This window comes from Caenorhabditis elegans, chromosome V (genome assembly GCF_000002985.6).
Source record: "Caenorhabditis elegans chromosome V".
Taxonomy (NCBI): Eukaryota; Metazoa; Nematoda; class Chromadorea; order Rhabditida; family Rhabditidae; genus Caenorhabditis; species Caenorhabditis elegans.
In genome coordinates this window covers 2,435,006-2,453,009 of record NC_003283.11, presented here as the reverse complement: position 1 = coordinate 2,453,009, position 18,004 = coordinate 2,435,006, and the positions used below count along the sequence as shown (strand labels likewise).

Sequence of the window (18,004 nt, the reverse complement as noted above, 5' to 3'; positions counted from 1 at the left end):
TACTTTCGATAAATTCGAGTGGTCCAGTGTCATTGTTATAGACAATTGAAGAAGTCGCTTCAGAGGAGTCGGAACTGGGCGAAGCCTGTTTTGGAGCCCTCGCCGCCGCCCGTTTCCTGGTCAATGCACAGATGGGCTCTTTCGACCAAATCGTCATACTTGGCACAAAATACGTTTCCCTGTCCTCTGGGCTCGCAAAGCTCTAATACTCCAAATTTTCGGATAAACCACCCTGCATATTATAAGTCGATATCACACAGATGATTTGCGTTTGGTCAGTCGCAGGTGTAATTTGAAGAACCAGACACGCAGTTTAGCACCTGCGACACATCAAACGAGAATCATATACAAACTGCAATTACAAGGAACAAGGAAGTATAAAATGAATCATTCTTCTAAATTGCAAACTATAATTATAAACTCTATATATATATGAAACAAATCGGCTTTCTTTATTTTTTTAAATTTCAAATAACTTCTAACTTCCAGAAACACTTTCTCCAAATAACTTGCTCCGTGGCTTTCTCCGGTTAAATTTCACATTTGGAAATGAGAACGTTTTCCTTAATAAAATCAATAACTCAGCCAATTGCCGCAGTACTGTCTGTTGTGGTAAATTTCATTCTGATTACCCTTGTAGTTACAAGTTCACCGCGGAAAATGGGAAGCTACAAGTATTTGCTGATATACTGCTCAGGCTTGTCAATTGCATATGCAGCATTTCATTTTGTTGCAGCACCCGTAAGTTGTCAGTGTTGAAGCGTTTTTTTTTTGAATGATTACTTTCAGTACATGTTTAATGACGACTCAACTGTAGTTATTCTTGTGGATTTGAAGAGTAATATGCTAGAGAATCATCCAGATGTCTTGAAGTTCACTGTTGGTGAGAGAACTGTCTTTTAAATTGAAATTTAAAAAGAAGCAATTTTGATTTTTTAATCATTTTTTTCAGTTTCCGGAGTGGCATTTTTTGGAACAAGTATTTACGCTATAGCAATCAACTTCATATATCGCTATTTTGCCGTTCAAAGGTACTGTATCATTAGTCAATTTTTCAAGCTTCATATACAATTAACATCACTTCTACTTTTGATAGAAAATTCTAGGAAAATCAACAAATAAACTAGGGCACGCTCTCCTCAAAATCGAATAATTATTAGAGCGCGCTTGCTACGTTTCGCGTTTCTGCATCCGCGGTGTTTTGCCGTTCCACTGAAAATTGCAGATTTTTCAGATTTATCAAATTTTGAGCTTTAATAATTTTTTCTGCATTTACGATCAAGCCTTTTGTTAAACAATGAAAATCGAATTTAAAATTACTAAAATGAAATTTTTTCGTCCACTGGTTGAGAAAAGGTTAAAAAAAAATCAACAGGATTTTTCTAATTTTCTAAATATTTTTCAATTAAACATCGGGTTTTAAACATTAATGACCCTAAACATTTGCGATCCTAGTTATAGTCAAAAATGTGTTAAAAACGATTTTCAATAGGAAAATATTTAGAAAATAAGAAAAATCCTGTTGATTTTTTTTAAATTTCAAACCATTTCTCAACCAGTGGACGAAAAAAGTTAATTTTAGTCATTTTAAATACGATTTTCACTGTTTAACAAAAGGTTTGTTCGTAAAATGCAGAAAAAATTTATTAAAGCTTAAAATTTGGTAAATCTTCAATTTTCAGTGGAAAGGCAAAACACGGCGGATGCAGAAACGCGTAGCAAGCGCGCTCTAATAAATATTCGGATTTGGAGTACTTTAGGGTGTAAGAATGGTAAATCAATATTTTTCAGAGAAGGCCGCCTCCGATACTTTTCAGGGTGGCGTCTTATTTTCTGGATTCTCCTGTCCATTATTGGTGGAGCCATATTAGGGCTAATGTTTTATACTATAGGTTCTCGTCAGGAAATTTCAGACGGTTTGAAGTAAGTTAATTTGAAAATATGTACGTATAGCGTAATACTTGCTACCTTAGAGTGAGTTTGGAAACTTTGTATGATTTGAATATTAATCGCATATTGTATTGTACATTTCCGTATTGGTTGCCCACCGTTGAAAATCAGGGATTGACAGTAAAAGATATTATGGCAAATTTGGCAATTACGATATCAATGGTAACATATTTCTTTAGTATACAGTGCCGGCCAAAATAGATCCAATTTTCGATAAATTTACAAATTTTTCAAACAAACACAACTTAAAAACTGGGCATGCTATCAAAAAAAGTTCAACTAATGAAGTATTGTCCATAATTACGTCTACTTGTATTCAACTGTTTAAATTGTTTACCAGTGTCATGACAAGAAATACAGCGGCCGACATCTCGTGAGCCCGTTTTTGACAACTTTTACTGATTCGCCCGTATCTCGAAAACTAATTTTTTTTTCTGGAAATGTTTTAGAAGTAAAATAGTCTGCATACTACTTGTTATCATTTGTGCTTACTCACTTTGTTCTGAAAAATCCAGCAAAAAAGTTATGGAAGTGCAAACGCTCACTTGGCACTGCACCAATCATTTTTTGATAATTAATCACAATTAAGCTATATTCAAACACGATATGAAGATTTAGGGAAAAAATTCATCACTTGCGAGAAATGATCCATGTGTGGTTGTACACTATTCAATATTAATCTCTCATAACTTTTTTTATGGATTTTTAGAACAAAGGTAATATACACAAATGATGACAAGTAGTATGAAAATGATTTTACTTCAAAAACATTTCCAGGAAAAAATTAGTTTTCTAGATACGGCCGAATCAGTAAAAGTTGTCAAAAACGGGCTCACGAGATGTCGGCCGCTGTATTTCTTGTCATGGCACTGGTAAACAATTTAAACAATTGAATACAAGTAGACGTAATTATGGACAATACTTCATTAGTTGAACTTTTTTCGATAGCATGCCCAGTTTTTAAGTTGTGCTCGTTTGAAAAATTTGTAAATTTATCGAAAATTGGATATATTTTTGGCCAGGACTGTATATCACTTTCTGTAGACAACGGTTTTTAGGCATTTCCTATTCTCATTATCGCCTTTTGCGGAACCAAGACTTATGGAAAAGTCAAGAATCTGACAGAACATGGAAAAAATGAATACTCAAAGCGGCTCCAATTGCAACTTTACAAAGCTCTTGTCGCACAGGTAATAATTCAAACTCCTCACAGGCTCCTCACGCAATCTCACACAATTTCAGGTAATTATTCCAACTATTTTTCTGTTTCTCCCCACTGTATTCATCGGGGCAAGTCCACTGTTCAAGCTTAATATCCCATGGGCTAGTCTTCCATTATCGATACTTTTTTCAATGTTCGCAGTGGTGGATTCAATTCCAATTATTTTTCTTGTGGATGAGTATAGAAATGCACTTTTTGGTAATACTGCATGTATTTTTTTCAGAAAAAGAGGATTATTTTCAGCGTTTTTTGGAGGATTCTGTTGTGCAAATGAAGTTGTACCCGCTTCAGTTAATGAAACCAGTAACGACCAGCAGTGAGCAAATGTTTGAGCTTAATTTGATTTTTGGATGAATTTGCAAGTTTATACTTTTTTCAATAAACTGATCCGCGACTTTTGGTTGCCCAAATTTCGGCAACTTTTCGGCAACCGGCAACCTGGTTGCTGGTTTCCGGTTTCCGCCCAGCGCTGGTAAAAAAAGGAAAAAAGGGAAGGATGAGTTGAATTCTTTAAGATAGTTTATATATATTATATTTCTCAACATAGATTCGAAAAAAATTACGATACAATTCTAAAGCAAAATTTTGAAGCAATCAGTTCATTCCTTTGTCACTTCCGTTGATCCGGACCTTGTCGGCCTTTCTCTTCTCTAGGTACGCGTTCAAATTTGGTCTCTTCCACATTCTCTCCCAGAACGACTTCAGAGCTGGAAATCTGTCCAGGATTTTTGCATCCAGAACGTGATAGACATCCAACTCCTCGAAGAGCGGACGTATTTCCAACGAACATCGCGGACTCCTTCGAAAAACATGTCGAGGAAGGTCGCCTCTTGCTCGTTGGATCCGTTCAGGCCTGAAATACTTATAATAATTGCACATGTTTTAAAATGAATCGGTGACATCATAATACATAATAATTTTTTGTTTCGGAAAGTTTGAATTTCCCGCCGAAATAGTTTATCCAGAAAAAATCTAATTTCCGGCCAAAATTGTTTTCTGAGAAAATTTGAATTTCTCGCCAAGCTTTATGCTTTAAAATCTAAATTTCTTGTCGGAATTGTTTTTCTTTAATAAATTTAATTTCAGAACCAAAAATTTTCTCGAAAAATTGAGTTTCCAACCAAATTGCTCTTTGAAAAAATGTGAATTTCGCACGTGGTGTCAAAATGTCCCATTTTGGTTTGATCTTCGACAAATGCGGGAGAAGAGACGTAGATTTTTCAACAGATTTCGCATGGTTAAGGGTGTGCTGACGTCATATTTTTCTGGGAGAAAAATTGCCGCATTTTTTGTAGATCAAACCTGAAACAGCTTGACACCACGTGAATTTCCCGCCAAGTATTTTTTATAGAAAAATGTAATGTTTAATTTCCAGTAAAAAATGTTTCCTGTTGTAAAAATTTGGATTTCTCACCACATTTTTCGAGAAATGTTAGTTTTCCCATTAAATATTTTTTCGAAAAATTGAAATTTCTCGCCAAATTTTTTTCTGAAAAAAAAGTGAATTTCCTTTGAATTTCCCAGAAAATATTTTCACAAAAAATTTAAAGCATTTTTTTTTTCAGAAAATTCAAATTTCCTCCAAAGAACTCTGATAGTAAACTTTTTTGCAGCCAGCGTTTTATCGGTCTTTCAGAAAACTTTCAAAAAAAATCTCCTCACCATGAACTCTTCCCAAATGACGCATAATTGCTCCGGTCTGCACAATTTCCTGCCTGTCCACCTTCAAACATGGCAACTGCCCGAGAAGCATTCCTTTTTTGAACTCTTGCCATTCCTTCCCCTCGTAATCAAATCGAATGTCTTCGAATTGGATGCCATTGTCGAGGAAAAGAAGACGGATGTATTCTCCGAATCCTGAAAAATATTGAGCTTTCCAAAAATTCAAATTTTCAATATATCTTACCTCGAAGATTGAAGTAGTAAAGTTGTGGCACGGCCATCGTACGAGCTCTTATCGTTTAGGTCTAATGACCTATACATTTCTTCCAATTTGAATTGTCATCAACATAGATTAGATACGCGTAAACATACAGAGATTTAGAGAAAAAAACACGCGTGTTTCGACAAAACTAAAATGATCAAAGATTGAAGGAAAACAATATTTTACTTTTCGCAAGCACAATGGGAAAACGAAGTAGGGATAGCTCAGTCGGTAGTGGTGACCGGTAATAATCTAGAGGTCACAAATTCAAAATTTAGAAATAAGCGTTCAACTTACTGTAACCCGAATTTATGTTCGGGAAGTTTTTCGTTTCGAGAAATTTGTCCAATCGGCAAATTGTCAATTGGAAAATATCATTTCGGTAATTTGCCGATTTACTTTGCTTACTTTTCAAAATAGAAATAGAGAAGAACATTCATAGGATTCGTCCAATTTTGCCGATTAAAATTGAATTTCTGAAATTTCCAAAAAAAAAAAGTGCAAAACCACAAATTGCTGAAAATTTTTGGAAAATTCGACAAATTGCTGGTTTGCCGAAAATGTTTAGTCTCGGCATTAATTTTCAGTCCCGGAAATGTCGATTTGCCTATTTGCCGAGAATTTCTTCCGGCAATTTGTCGATTTGTCGATTTACCGGCAAATTTGGCAAATCATAAATTTGCCGATTTGCCGATTTTCCGGAAATTTCAATTTCGGCAGTTGGTCGATTTGCCGATTTGCCTGACACACAGTTATGGTGTCAAAAACGTAAGAGATTTTAAGCTATGAATTTAAGATTTTGGAAATTCGCAAAAAAAGGTTATTCATCAAGTTTTGCTTAATTTCGCAAAGTATTTCTGACGTTATCTCGCACTTCTTCGGAACAAAATTTTGGAGACAAAGCTTGTATTTTCAAGATCGGCATAGATAACGGAACATTTCGATACACCGTATTTTGGAAAATCTAAAATCGAGATTGTAGGGGGCATTCACTTGAAACTATTAAATTGGATTATTTTAAAAATTTGAACAACTTGGGCGTGTAACTGACCAAATGAAAATACCAATTTCGGGAAATCTCCAGCCAGTAAAAATTGAAAAAAAAAATCATGGGATCAACCAGGGGTGGACGGCAATTGCCGTTCGGCAAGTTTTTGTCGGCAAATTTGGCGAATTGGCAGTTTGCCGGTTTGCGGATTTGCCGAAAATTTTCATTATCAGCAAATTGTCGATTTGCCGTTTCCCAAACATCAATTTGCCAAAGTGGATAGAGCGATTTTTTATGAGACGGAAACAATGAAAACTGTGCCTTTTTGAATTTTTTTTCCCCGTTCGTTTTGTTTAGATATTTTCATAGAATTTGCTTATTTTTCAAAAGAAATGTAGGAACATTCATAGGATGCGTGCAATTTTGCCGATTAAAATTGAAAATTTCAAAAAAAATTGCAAAACCAAAATTTGCCGAAAATTTTCGGCAACTGCCTTTTTTCCGGCAAATCGGCAATATTCCGGTTTGCCGATTTGCCGGAAAAAATTGCTTGTAGCCCACCGTCGTTCACACCTCAAAATTCATGAAATCCCAAAACTTCCAATTAATTCTTCCTAGAATCCAAGATACAGTGTATCGAAATGTTCCGTAATCTACCGATCTTGAAGAGGGCATGCTTGTTCCAAGACTTTTTGTTCCAAGAAAAAAAGCAAGATAACATCATGTTTTACGGAATTGAACAAAATTTGATGAACATACCTTTTTGGAAAACACCTGTTTGGTCAGAATGTTTCCCAAATTTCCAAAATCTAAAATTCATAGCTTAAAATTTCTACTAGTTGCGGTTTTTATGGTCACCTGTTTATCTCACTTGTATTCAAGTTATTATCCTGAAAATTTCACATTTAAAGAGGGATTTAGGTTAGAAGTGTTTGCTCACATATATTTTGTTTAAACTTGTGTAATTTTTTTTCAGCTCACACTTTGCAATAAGTCCAGTGTCTGAAGTTAAAGCTGGAAATAAATGGATTGTAGTGACGAGCATTAGTTTGCCAACTGATGATGTTAAGGTAGGTCTTTCAGGCCCGCTGTCGCCTGCCTACCTACCTCACATGCCTCACCTGAAATTATTACAAGCTTCTTTCCAGAGACTTGCATCATTTGTGGATTGGAATTTGGTAGTGGTTGCAGATACGAAAACCCCACTAGATTGGAATCTGGAGAATGTACATTTTTTGTCAGTGGAATATCAAAAGCAATTACGTTAGTTGCCTTACTAATTAACCATTGCAACCAGGGGTGGGCGGCAAACAATGTGTCCGGCAAATCGGCAAATCGGCAAATCGGCAAACTGCCGGAATTGAAATTTCCGGCAAATCGGCAAATTGCCGGAATTGAAATTTCCGGCAAATTGGCAAACTGTTGATTTGCCGTATTTGCCGGAAAAAATGAAATTGCCAAAAATTTTTGACAAATTGTGGTTTTGCACTTTTTTAAAATGAAATTTCAGAATTTCAGTGCTAATCGACAAAATTTGTAATTTCAAAAATCTCTAAAAACTTCCGGCAAATTGATGTTCGGCAAGCTGCAAATCGGCAATTTGGCGAAAACCAAAATTTCTGGCAAATTGGCAAATTGCCGACTTGCCGAACTACAATTGCCGCACGCCCCTGATTACAACATTATTAAATTTTCAGCATTCTCCCTAGCCTTTTCACTACCTTATAAATCGTACACTCGAAAAAATATTGGCTACCTGTACGCGATATCTCAAGGAGCTGAATGGATTTACGACACCGATGATGATAATAAGCCCTATGATAAGTTGCCAAAGTTCCCATATCAGTTTGATCTACGAGATATGCGAGATATTAGCGTGCTGACGTCACAATTTTCTTGTCAAAAAATTCCCGCACTTTTTGTAGATCAACCCGTCGTGGGACAGCCTGGCACCAATTTCTCTAAAAATTTCTCTAGAAGTAAAATATTTTAAGATTAGGACTGAACCAATTCAATTTTCAAGACACAACTTCCGGGGTACAGTTTCGACCGTAAAATGGAACTTCTACAGAAATACGGTACACCGAATTTTTATTTTTATGTCTTCAATATTATCCAGAAATTTTCAGGCAACGCCTTTTCAACCCATATCGGATTTTTGGGATGGAGCAAATGTGGCCAAGAGGGTTCCCGCTGGAGCACTTTGAAGTAAGCTTTAGCGCCTGGCACCTGGCGGGTTTTCTTTAATGTCTAGAATTTCCAGTTGGACAAATGTTTCAAAAAACCGGCAAAACAATTTAACTACGGCAACCTCTAATATTTCAGAAGCACACCAATGGAAATGAAAGTCAAGTTTTATGCTATAAAATGAAACGAGCAGCTGTGCAACAGGGACTGGTACATCACGACCCGGACGTAGACGCCATCTATAGGTACTTTTTTTGAAACATTTGCAACCGACACCTCACGGTTCTATTTCAGATTGCTGCATGCTGATTCAAGTAACGGCTTGGACATCAGTTTCAACAAATTTGCGCCTCCTATAACTCTATCAGTTGGCACGTATTCTCCATGGAACTCGCAGAATACAATGTTCCACAAATCCGCATTTCATACATTGTTTCTGCCAACTACAGTTTCGTTCAGGTTTGCTTCTGCCTACAAGCCTGCCTACTGCCTATTTTTAGCCTGTATAGGCGCAAGGCAGGCAAGTAGGCATTCTTGTGCATACCTTGGAATGCAGTTCCAGATTGATATGATATTTCAGAACCACCGATATCTGGAGGAGCTTCATTTCTCAGAAGATACTTCATTTATCCGGACTTACTGTATCATTTGTGCCAACTAACGCCGTACAATTTAGAAATGCACATAATTATTTAAAAGATTTCAAAGATGAAAAACAGGTTTATGAAGATTCCGGGAAGATGATTGAGTTCTTGCATAGCTGGAATTGCTCGACTGGAAATTCCACCCAAAGTTGTATGATCGAACTGGTTAATGATTTGGTAAAAGTAAAGCTATTGGGAAAACAAGATGCGAGCTTGATGGAAATGTTTTTGAATGATTTGACTGCAATGGGGTTTGCTAGATAAATTTCAGATATTTTTTCTGAAACTTGTAGTTTGTAGATTTGAATATCCAAGTCTACTCGGAGAGGACTACATTGATCCCTATGCACCATCAATGAATGAAAGCACTAGAGAGGTCAACTGTAGACGGATGCATTTGGAATTCGAACTTGTAGATCCGAATAAAAATATTTCAGAGGTAAATTTAAGATTGTGTAGGTAGAGCAGCAGACACTATACGGGTCTGGTTTTTCACTATAGTTAGGAGTCCTACTGTGACTGAAATCGAGGCAAGACCCACTCAGAAAACATCGTGCGTCTTTAAAGTTGGTCCAAAACGACAAAATTTCATGACGGGACCTCTCCAAAAAATTTGAAATTTTTTGGATCAAAATTAAAAAAAAAACAAATTTTTTTCTTAAATCTGAAATTGCATCAACTTTTTTGTCTCGCCCACGACCTGAAAGTATATAAAATTTTAAATATTAAGTAAATTTTTTAAAGTTTCTTTTAATATCGCAAGGTACTCAAGTATAATTCGGCCATTTTTTTCGCAAAATTGAAAAAAAAACCTTTAAAAATTTAGAAAAATTCTATACATTTTTTATAGCCATACCCGGTATTAGGGCTTCCATAAGAGGCAGGCGCGGTTTCAGGACCTGACGCCTGCCTGCATGATGCCTGCTTCTCACCTCATTTCTGCACTATGGCGAGACAACAAAGGCTTGGTATTTACACCAGATAGTGCGAAAGGTGGTTCTTTAGCCGCGGCCGACGATTTTCGGGTTTTATGAGGCGCAGCGTGAGGCGCGAGGCAGGCGAGGAAGCCTTATCCGGTATACTGAGAATGCGCTTCAAGTTATTACAAGCCTAAGGCTTATCGAAATTTTTTTTCAGATTTATAAAAAATCCGATCAGAAGCTGAATTACTTCGGTGACATCCTCAATTGGTGCAATGAAACTGGAACCTCAAGTATTTAAAATTTTTCAATGAAAATTTTATAATTTTTTTTTTCGATTCAGATATAACAGCTAACTTTCCTTCTCCTAAACAACTAAAAATTTTACATGAAGAATCTTATATTTTGCAGAAACAAAGTAATAGTGTGGGTACAGTTCATATACAATTTCACATATGGCCAAGCCAAAATGGCCTAGTTCGGCAAACTCTTTCATTTCAAAGTATGAGGAAAACCGAGAAAAGAAAAACCGAGAAAGACCCCGTGAATTTTTTAAAAATCATTTCTGTTAATTTCCAGGTGCTGATAGTCGTCAATAATTACCCCTGGAAATATGACATGGGTCTTATTCAAAGGCTCTACCAACCATATTTTGCTACAGTAATCTTTTGCGGTTCATGGTACCCTGACGAGTTTTCTGACGATATTAATTTCACATCAACAATTACCCCAATCAATTACATTCATATGAATCCGGCTGAAATCAAAAATGGATACTTTGCATATCACTGTGCGACTCTTGCCAAAGAATTAGGACTGAATGATGTGGAAGGGTACTTTTTGATGTCTGACGACACGGTGTTCAATATTTGGCAACGTATCGATTATTCGCGAGTACACCATTTAACTGGGGTCACTTATGAGGACAGTGTGGGATGGTGGAGGTCTCCGGAATTTGGTAGGTGTTTTTAGGTATATGACTATCATTCGCCTCTTGCATAGGAAAGGGGGAGGACAAAAGATCCAGCGGGCAGAATATAGATCACACTATACCGCCAAAGAGGCTGCCAAGATCAAACTCTAGATAAGACATCTTGTGTGTCCAGGACCACACACAGCACTTGGAAATTTTCCAAATTCAAAAAAATTCGCTCAATCTCTAAAATTAACACTGAAATGTACGGTATGCAAGTGGTGCCAGGCTGTCCGATCACGGTTTGATCTACAAAAATTGCGGGAATTTTTTGCCCAAAATTATGTGACGTCAGCACGTTCTTAACCATACGAAATCAGTTAAGAACTTTGCGTCTCTTCTCCCGCATTTTTTTAAAGATCTACGTAGATCAAGACGAAATGAGACAATCTGACACCACGCGGTTATGTACTATTAATGAAAAAGTTTTGGCGGGAAATTCGAATTATCTGAGAAAACAATTTTGGCGGGGAATTCAATTTTCTCAAAATGAAAAAAAACACAATTTTTGCGGGAAATTCAATTTTTTAGAGACAATAATTTTGACGAGAAATTTTAATTTTTTTGAAAAGACGAATTTTGGTAGGAAATTCAAATTTTCTTTTAAAAAATATGCCGGGAAATTCAGTTTCTTTTTGAATTTTTTTTTGGTGGGTATTCAAACTATCTGTGAAAAAAACATTTGACGGGGATTATCTGACTATGAGAAAACAGTTTGGCGAAAATTAAATGTTGCTCAGAAGAATTTTATACTCAATATTTTTTGATAAAACGCAATATTTTTTGATAAAAATGATTGCCCGGAAATTCAAATTTTTTGATAAAAATCCATGAGAAAGTTTCTGAAAATTTGACAAATCAAATTTAAGAAATTTTTTTTTTCGAAAAATTCAAAAAAAAAATCTACAAAAAATATTTCTTTTTTTTTTAAACCACAAAGAAAAAGGAAACACTTTTTCTACAATTTTTCTGAAACATATATTATTTTGGTTGAGAAAAATACACAGATGCACCTTTATAGTCCGAAACTCAAAACTTTTGATTGCAGGACTGAGCGCCGCTCAAAAAATTGTAAATTTCGTCAATGGCAGTACTGACCCAAAAATTGCTGAAACATGGGCAAGGTTCAAAAGTGGATTGACTGCAAATGGGTATCTAATGAATAATTGGACTGTGAATAATGAAATGACATCGGGTTTTGGAAGAAGTGTTTCTGATTTGTAAGTCGTTTCCGGAGCTCTGAGAATAAATTTTTAAAAATCTAACTTGAAGCTTCTACATCCCAACATCTGAAAGTGAATATTACGCGAGCCTCATGAGAATATTCTACGAGAACAATCTATTTCTGGAGATTGCAGTTAACAAGTTTCTCAAGTCTGTGAATTTTCAAACGTAAGTAATACTTTTTTAAAACTACATATATATTTACTGTTACCCTCATTTGAAAGATTGCATCTCAATCTGGTTTGAAATTTTTTTTAAACATAAACACTTAAAATCGATAGAAAAATAAATAACAACTATGTTAACAGTTGCTAATTTCTTATTAGAACAAATGGCAATTGAGCTGTCAAAGTCTAGACTAGACATGGTGCATCCGACCCACATTATCATAAATCTCAAAAAAAATTTCCAGATCCCTGTCTGGAAACTCCAGTTATTTGTGGGACAATGACAGAAATATTTGGGACACGCTTTACAGTAGGGACATGGTTGCAATGCATCCACTGAAACTGAGCGCGGTAAAAACGCCCAATGAAGATAGAATTAGGTGAGTTAAGGGTGGAATATTTAATACAAATTGTCAAGTTTTTTTTAGGTACTGTACGACAATAATTCAGTCATGGGCTGATATCATTTTCGGGGGATCTACGGATTTTAAAGTGAAGGCTGACAGCGATTCGAATTAAAAAATAACGGTTAAAAATTATTTTTTCGGGTCATTTTCTATAGTACATATTTCCATGTTTTTGATATTTTTTATCTGAAAATTATTTTCCAGTGCATGAGCAATGAATTATAAATTTTCAATACTATCCTGACAATTAGGAGCAAAAAAACCGATCTAAATTTTTTCAGTGCATTTTTTTTCACAACTTCGGAGGCTCGTGAACTGGCTTGAAATGTTGATTTTTGAAAAATATTCATTGTTTTTAGGGTGTATAGAGGTTGGCAAACATTTTTAAATTTTTATCGAAATTAAAATTTTTTGAAAATAAGATCAGTAGCTTTTTTCAACCAACGGAAATTGTCACAATTTTTTTCGAAAAAAAAACACAATTTTCCAAAATAGCTCCCAAACCCAAGGAATTTATTAGAAAATACTTTTATCAATATTTCAAAAAATCCGGAAACTTCTTCACGTTCTGCTCATGAACCTTGACCAAATCCTCCAGCAATGCGAAGAGTTTTCCCTCCGTTTTCAGCCGAGCCTGAGTTTTTTCTACTTCAGACATTTCTGAATTTTCGAACAAGGAAGACACCATTGGTACAAGTGTCAGTGTCATAATTGGATAGTAGAGATTGTAAGAGTCTTGGAGCTGGAAATTGAAAATCGGCATCCTTATAGTTCGCACGAAGGTAGAACGTGTAACTTGTGAGGTGGCGGGCGCAAATTTAAAATAGTTTAAATTCTTTTGCCGAAAAAATTTGACGTCAGCACGTTATTAACCATGCGAAATCGGTTAAAAACTCTGCCCGTCTCAACTCCCGCATTTTTTGTAGATCTACGTAGATCAAGCCGAAATGAGACATTTTGATACTACGTGTGTAGGAACATTCTTCTGCCGATTAAAATTAAAATTCTGAAATTTCCAAAAAAATATATAAAAAAGAAAAAACCACAATTTGCCGTTTTTCCGAGAAATTCCGCAAATAGGAAATTTGCCGGTTTGCCGATTTGCCATAAATTTTTGATTCCGGCAATTTGCCGAATTGCCGATTTGCCGGAAAATATCGTTCAAAGCCCACCCCTGGTTTAAACATCACCAACCTCTTCCAAACTGAACAGCTCTTCCCCAACAATTCCAGTGAATGTCTGATGGTAAAGCATCAATAACTCGGCTCCCCGCTCTCGTCTCTCATAAGCCGTTAGGCATCCCATTAAAAGCCTCGCTAGATCCAATCCTGGTGGCAACATCGACACTCCTTGCCAGTCGATAATCGCTTTCAAGACCAGATTTCCATGCTCATCAAGACAATGGAGCATGTTTGATTGCCACAGGTCCCCATGATTTAGCACCAGCTTGAAGCCTAAAAGCTCCGAAACTTTGGAGTAGCTCTTGATGGAATTTTTGTAGATCCAGAACAGCTTAATGCATTCCTCTACAACAGCAGGGTTTTTGGCTCCAAATGTGGCTTGAATTACGCCACAGACTCGCTCCAGCTGCTCGTCGGGGTACATTTCTTCAAACATTAATTCGAAGATATCCGAGCCTCTTGCGAAACTTCTTTGCTCGGCGGTCAGCGATTCTCCGTGACCTGCAAACGTGGCAACTCCACGGACCAGGGAAATCAGGTCATCTGCTGGGATTGACTCGTACATCGGCATAGGGTGAACATTTGGGACAAAGTCCAAAATCATAAAACCCTTGAGATCAAATTTGTCTTTGAATGGCTTGAGGTAATAAGCCTAGAATTTTTTTTTGAAAATCATCTGACTGCAAATCTTGTACCTTGGTATGGGGAATATCTGGATGGTTAAGCTTTTCCAGGAGCTTGTAGGCCTCGACTTCCCGGTTATGGCCCTCTCTAATGAATTTGCCCAGAAATTTGAGCTTTTCCTCGCCGAAACCATTTCCGCCATCAAATTTTGTAATTTTCGAAAATACAGCAAAAGCCAGTTGAGTTGATATCTGCAAACATGTGTAGGTTTAGGCGTAATCTTAGACTTAGGCTTAAGCCTAGACTTTAGCTTAGGATTAACCTTAGGCCTAGGCGGAGGCCTAGGCCGTAGTCCGACAGCTTACCTTTACTGCAAACTTGCTAGGAAGATTCTGGTTTTTCTCTGCTCCGACCCAATCAGGCTCTATCAATGCGATTTTCGATTGAAAGCCCTGAGAAATTTTGTTCTTGATTTTTATTAAAATTGGAGTAACTCACTTTCAAATCGCTTATATTCCTCAGAGACTTATTGGCTCCAAATTTAGCTTTAGTGCCCAAGGAGGCTTGCATGGCTTCTTCGATGTCTTGCCATGTGACATGTGTCTCCAGAATACCATCAGCTGCCACGTAGAGAGACATTTTTCGAACGAACAGAAATTCTACCCAGTTTTCAGACATTTATCTAGTGCGGGTATGCACAAGTCACAAGGTTTTACTGATAAAAATTCAGATTTTTTGGTCAACGCACAAACCATAGTGGTTTGTAACTGTCGATACAACAATGAAAAATGCACAAACTCCATCAAATTATACTTTATTTTTGAAAAAAGTTATCAAATTTCACAGCCACACTATTCACAGCTGTAGCTTGCTCCAGAGCCACATGCTCATCGGCTCCAATATGTATGCCCCAACTAATTCTGGTTTTCTTTGGAATTATCATTTTGATAACCGAATTTCTAATGGATCGGTTTAAAGACAAGTATACTATGCTGAGGCTCCCACTGCTCCATTGCCAAAATATTTGCCCAGCCAGGATGAGCCATTGAGGAGTGTAGAAAAATTGCACAAACTCGTAGATAATAGCAGTGCCGGCGTGGAAAAAGCAAATGATAACTCCTTGCAGAATAATCTGAAACAAAATTTCTTGTCAGCAGGTACTAGATAATTTCGGGTCATTCCAGGCTTAGGATTAGGCTTAGGCTTGTGCTGAGACTCAGGCATCTTAGTTAATGGGCCTGGAAAGTTTTTAAAAAAGTTTAGACATGCTGAAATTATTCTACAAAAATAGTTTTTTTCAATTGACAGTTGTTCAATTTAAATACCAAAAAATAATGTGCTCATACTTTTTTTTTGTTGGATCTACGATTTTCTGACTATAATCAGAGGCTTCTCTGTGGGGAGTAACTCAACTCAACTAAAAGTTTAAATACCAGTCTGTCTATTATAGCTTAGAACAGAGACTAAAGATCTAAGCCTTTATCTCAACTTACCTGCCGTTTAGACTTGTACAACCACATTGATGTAGAATACCCGTACTTGAAAATTAAGTAATAACACAAGTAGAAATATAGAAACGTGGTTGAAATTGCTACAATTGGGTTGTTTATATTGTGCAGCACATTGACATATAGCGCTGGCTGCAAATTTTTTCAGATAATTTGAAAAATTTCAATCTAAACCTACATCCTTCCCAATCATTGGGTCAAACGAGTAATACGCGTATTCTGGTATATACACTGGCGGTGCATTGAATAGTAAAGTATAGACCCAGTAAATCATCAATGCAGTCATCACAGCTCTGAACGTCCGTTTCCCAAAAATAAATGCTAATGGGAACCCCGAATTGACCTCAACACAACGTTCGATGGCAAGTAGGATGCAAGCCAAGCAGATTGTCATCCACGTGGATTTCGCGATTGCTCCGATAATAAACATGAATAGTGGATACTGACAAAAAGTTATTCCGTTTATAGCAAGATATCCGGTTACCAAAGAATTGATGCATAAGGAAATTAAGTCGAGAATCCCTAGGATAAGCATTAGTTGGTAGGCAGGAATTCGAGTTTTTGTTCGGACTATTGCAATAAAGCAGGGAATATATAGTGTCTGAAACAAAATTATTTTTGAAAATGTTTCCCTAGAAGTTTGCCAAAAAGTTGACAAAAGTTTTTAGAAAAATTGGAAAAGTTTGCTAACATTTGCAAAAGTTTGACTATAACTTACAAAATTTTGCAAACAATTGTGCATTGAAAAATTTGGTCAAAAAGTTGCCAAAGTGCTTTAAAGTTTGACTAAAACTTGCAAGAATTTGCCGATAAGTTTCCAAAGATTCTCTAAAGCACAATGAAAAGTTGCAAAAGTTTGTCAAAAGTTTGGCAGTAAATTGTAAAAAAATTGCTGAAAATTGCAATATGATGTGGTAAGAAATTTAACACTAAACTGGGAAACCGGTTCGGTGTCAGAATGTTTCATTTCAGCGTGATCTACGTAGATCTACAAAAAATGCGGGAGAAGAGACGCAGAGTTCTCAACTGATTTTGCATGGTTAAGTTTACTGACGACGTGTTTACTGACGTCACATTTTTGGGCATAAAATTCTCGCATTTTTTGTAGATCAAACCGAGATGAGACAGCCTGGCACCACGTGGTCCTGTTACTCAAACTTTATAAAAATTATTTTTAACACCCTTCAAGTCATCAAAAACTGATGAAACTCACTATAAAAATGACGCCTGACACAATCAAATATGTCCCATATATGGGCCAACTTGTCCCAGGCTTGTTCAAATTTTCGGGACATTCATACGCTTCAGGCCATAGCGTGAGAGAATGTGTGAGCACATAAAACAGAGAAGCGACGAAAGAGGACATTAGACTGAAAAGTTGTGTTTTTTTTTCTTTCAAAATTTTCGAGACGAAATTAAGTATAGGGTGCAAAGAATCAAAAGACAGACGTAGAACACGAATGATCAAAACGATTTTCGACAGATCAAAGCACGATGTCTAAAAATTGACACATGTTCAGAGAACCAAAAGAAGCTTAACTGAAATGGGGTAAGAAGAAATCCCAATGCGAATATTTTCACATTGAGTTATTCCTAGTACTCATTGTTATTATAGGAAAACATACAATATACATATTATGTATCAGGCGTGGGCGGCAAACAATTTTTCGGGCAAATTCGCCACTTGCCGAAATTGAAAATTTTTAGCAAACTCGGCAAATTTGGCACTTGCCCAACTTTAAAGTTTTCGGCAAACGGCAAAGACAACGGGAAAATTTTCAAAAAGGAACCGCCTTACGAAAAATCTCTTTAAAAGCTTCCGGCAAATTGATGTTCGGCAAACTACAAATCGGCAAATTGCCGGAATTAAACATTTCCGGCAAATCCGCAAACCGGTAAGTCATGTCAATTTGCCGGCAAAAACATTTGCGAAACGGCACTTGCCGTCCACCTGTTAGAGTGGAAATTACCTGGAGTGGAAATTACCTGGAAAATGTGTTTTTTTTCTGAAAATCCCAACAGGGGTAGTTAATAGTTTCAGGTTGAAAAAACTAACCAATCAGTGATGGCCAGAGGGCGTGGCCA

At 36.6% G+C, this 18,004-nt stretch overlaps 4 protein-coding genes, 1 non-coding gene and 1 pseudogene across 6 annotated transcripts; 3 read left to right on the top strand and 3 right to left on the bottom strand.

Moving 5' to 3' along the window:
• Positions 1 to 549: 549 nt before the first annotated feature.
• Positions 550 to 3,492, top strand: str-267 (Serpentine receptor class r-10; the record flags this gene model as incomplete). The annotated part of the gene is made up of 8 exons (NM_071271.2): positions 550 to 741; positions 790 to 883; positions 953 to 1,031; positions 1,792 to 1,923; positions 1,974 to 2,112; positions 3,009 to 3,140; positions 3,193 to 3,370; positions 3,416 to 3,492. The coding sequence occupies 8 exons, from the start codon at positions 550 to 552 to the stop codon at positions 3,490 to 3,492; spliced, it is 1,023 nt and encodes a 340-aa protein (NP_503672.2).
• A 381-nt stretch (positions 3,493 to 3,873) lies between these two features.
• Positions 3,874 to 5,115, bottom strand: F56A4.4 (GST N-terminal domain-containing protein; the record flags this gene model as incomplete). The annotated part of the gene is made up of 3 exons (NM_071270.3): positions 3,874 to 4,025; positions 4,835 to 5,029; positions 5,079 to 5,115. The coding sequence occupies 3 exons, from the start codon at positions 5,113 to 5,115 to the stop codon at positions 3,874 to 3,876; spliced, it is 384 nt and encodes a 127-aa protein (NP_503671.3).
• On the top strand, positions 3,967 to 4,031 carry F56A4.13. The gene has a single exon (NR_068636.1). It is a non-coding gene; the product is annotated as an Unclassified non-coding RNA F56A4.13 (non-coding RNA).
• Positions 5,116 to 6,871: 1,756 nt separating the features above from the next.
• F56A4.6 lies at positions 6,872 to 12,718 on the top strand (annotated as a pseudogene). Its single transcript has 16 exons — positions 6,872 to 7,005; positions 7,061 to 7,154; positions 7,233 to 7,347; positions 7,782 to 8,162; positions 8,214 to 8,292; positions 8,410 to 8,516; positions 8,566 to 8,730; positions 8,852 to 9,166; positions 9,216 to 9,354; positions 10,053 to 10,128; positions 10,179 to 10,261; positions 10,415 to 10,793; positions 11,857 to 12,028; positions 12,081 to 12,200; positions 12,445 to 12,579; positions 12,628 to 12,718. Coding segments are annotated over exons 1-16 (2,585 nt in total).
• Positions 12,719 to 13,138: 420 nt separating this feature from the next.
• On the bottom strand, positions 13,139 to 15,050 carry F56A4.5 (CHK kinase-like domain-containing protein; the record flags this gene model as incomplete). The annotated part of the gene is made up of 5 exons (NM_071268.1): positions 13,139 to 13,348; positions 13,801 to 14,439; positions 14,483 to 14,662; positions 14,777 to 14,863; positions 14,910 to 15,050. 5 exons carry the CDS (start codon positions 15,048 to 15,050, stop codon positions 13,139 to 13,141), a joined length of 1,257 nt encoding a protein of 418 aa, NP_503669.1.
• A 175-nt stretch (positions 15,051 to 15,225) lies between these two features.
• Positions 15,226 to 17,285, bottom strand: srt-1 (Serpentine Receptor, class T; the record flags this gene model as incomplete). Its single annotated transcript, NM_071267.1, has 4 exons — positions 15,226 to 15,543; positions 15,905 to 16,051; positions 16,098 to 16,520; positions 17,133 to 17,285. 4 exons carry the CDS (start codon positions 17,283 to 17,285, stop codon positions 15,226 to 15,228), a joined length of 1,041 nt encoding a protein of 346 aa, NP_503668.1.
• Between the last annotated feature and the right edge of the window lie 719 nt (positions 17,286 to 18,004).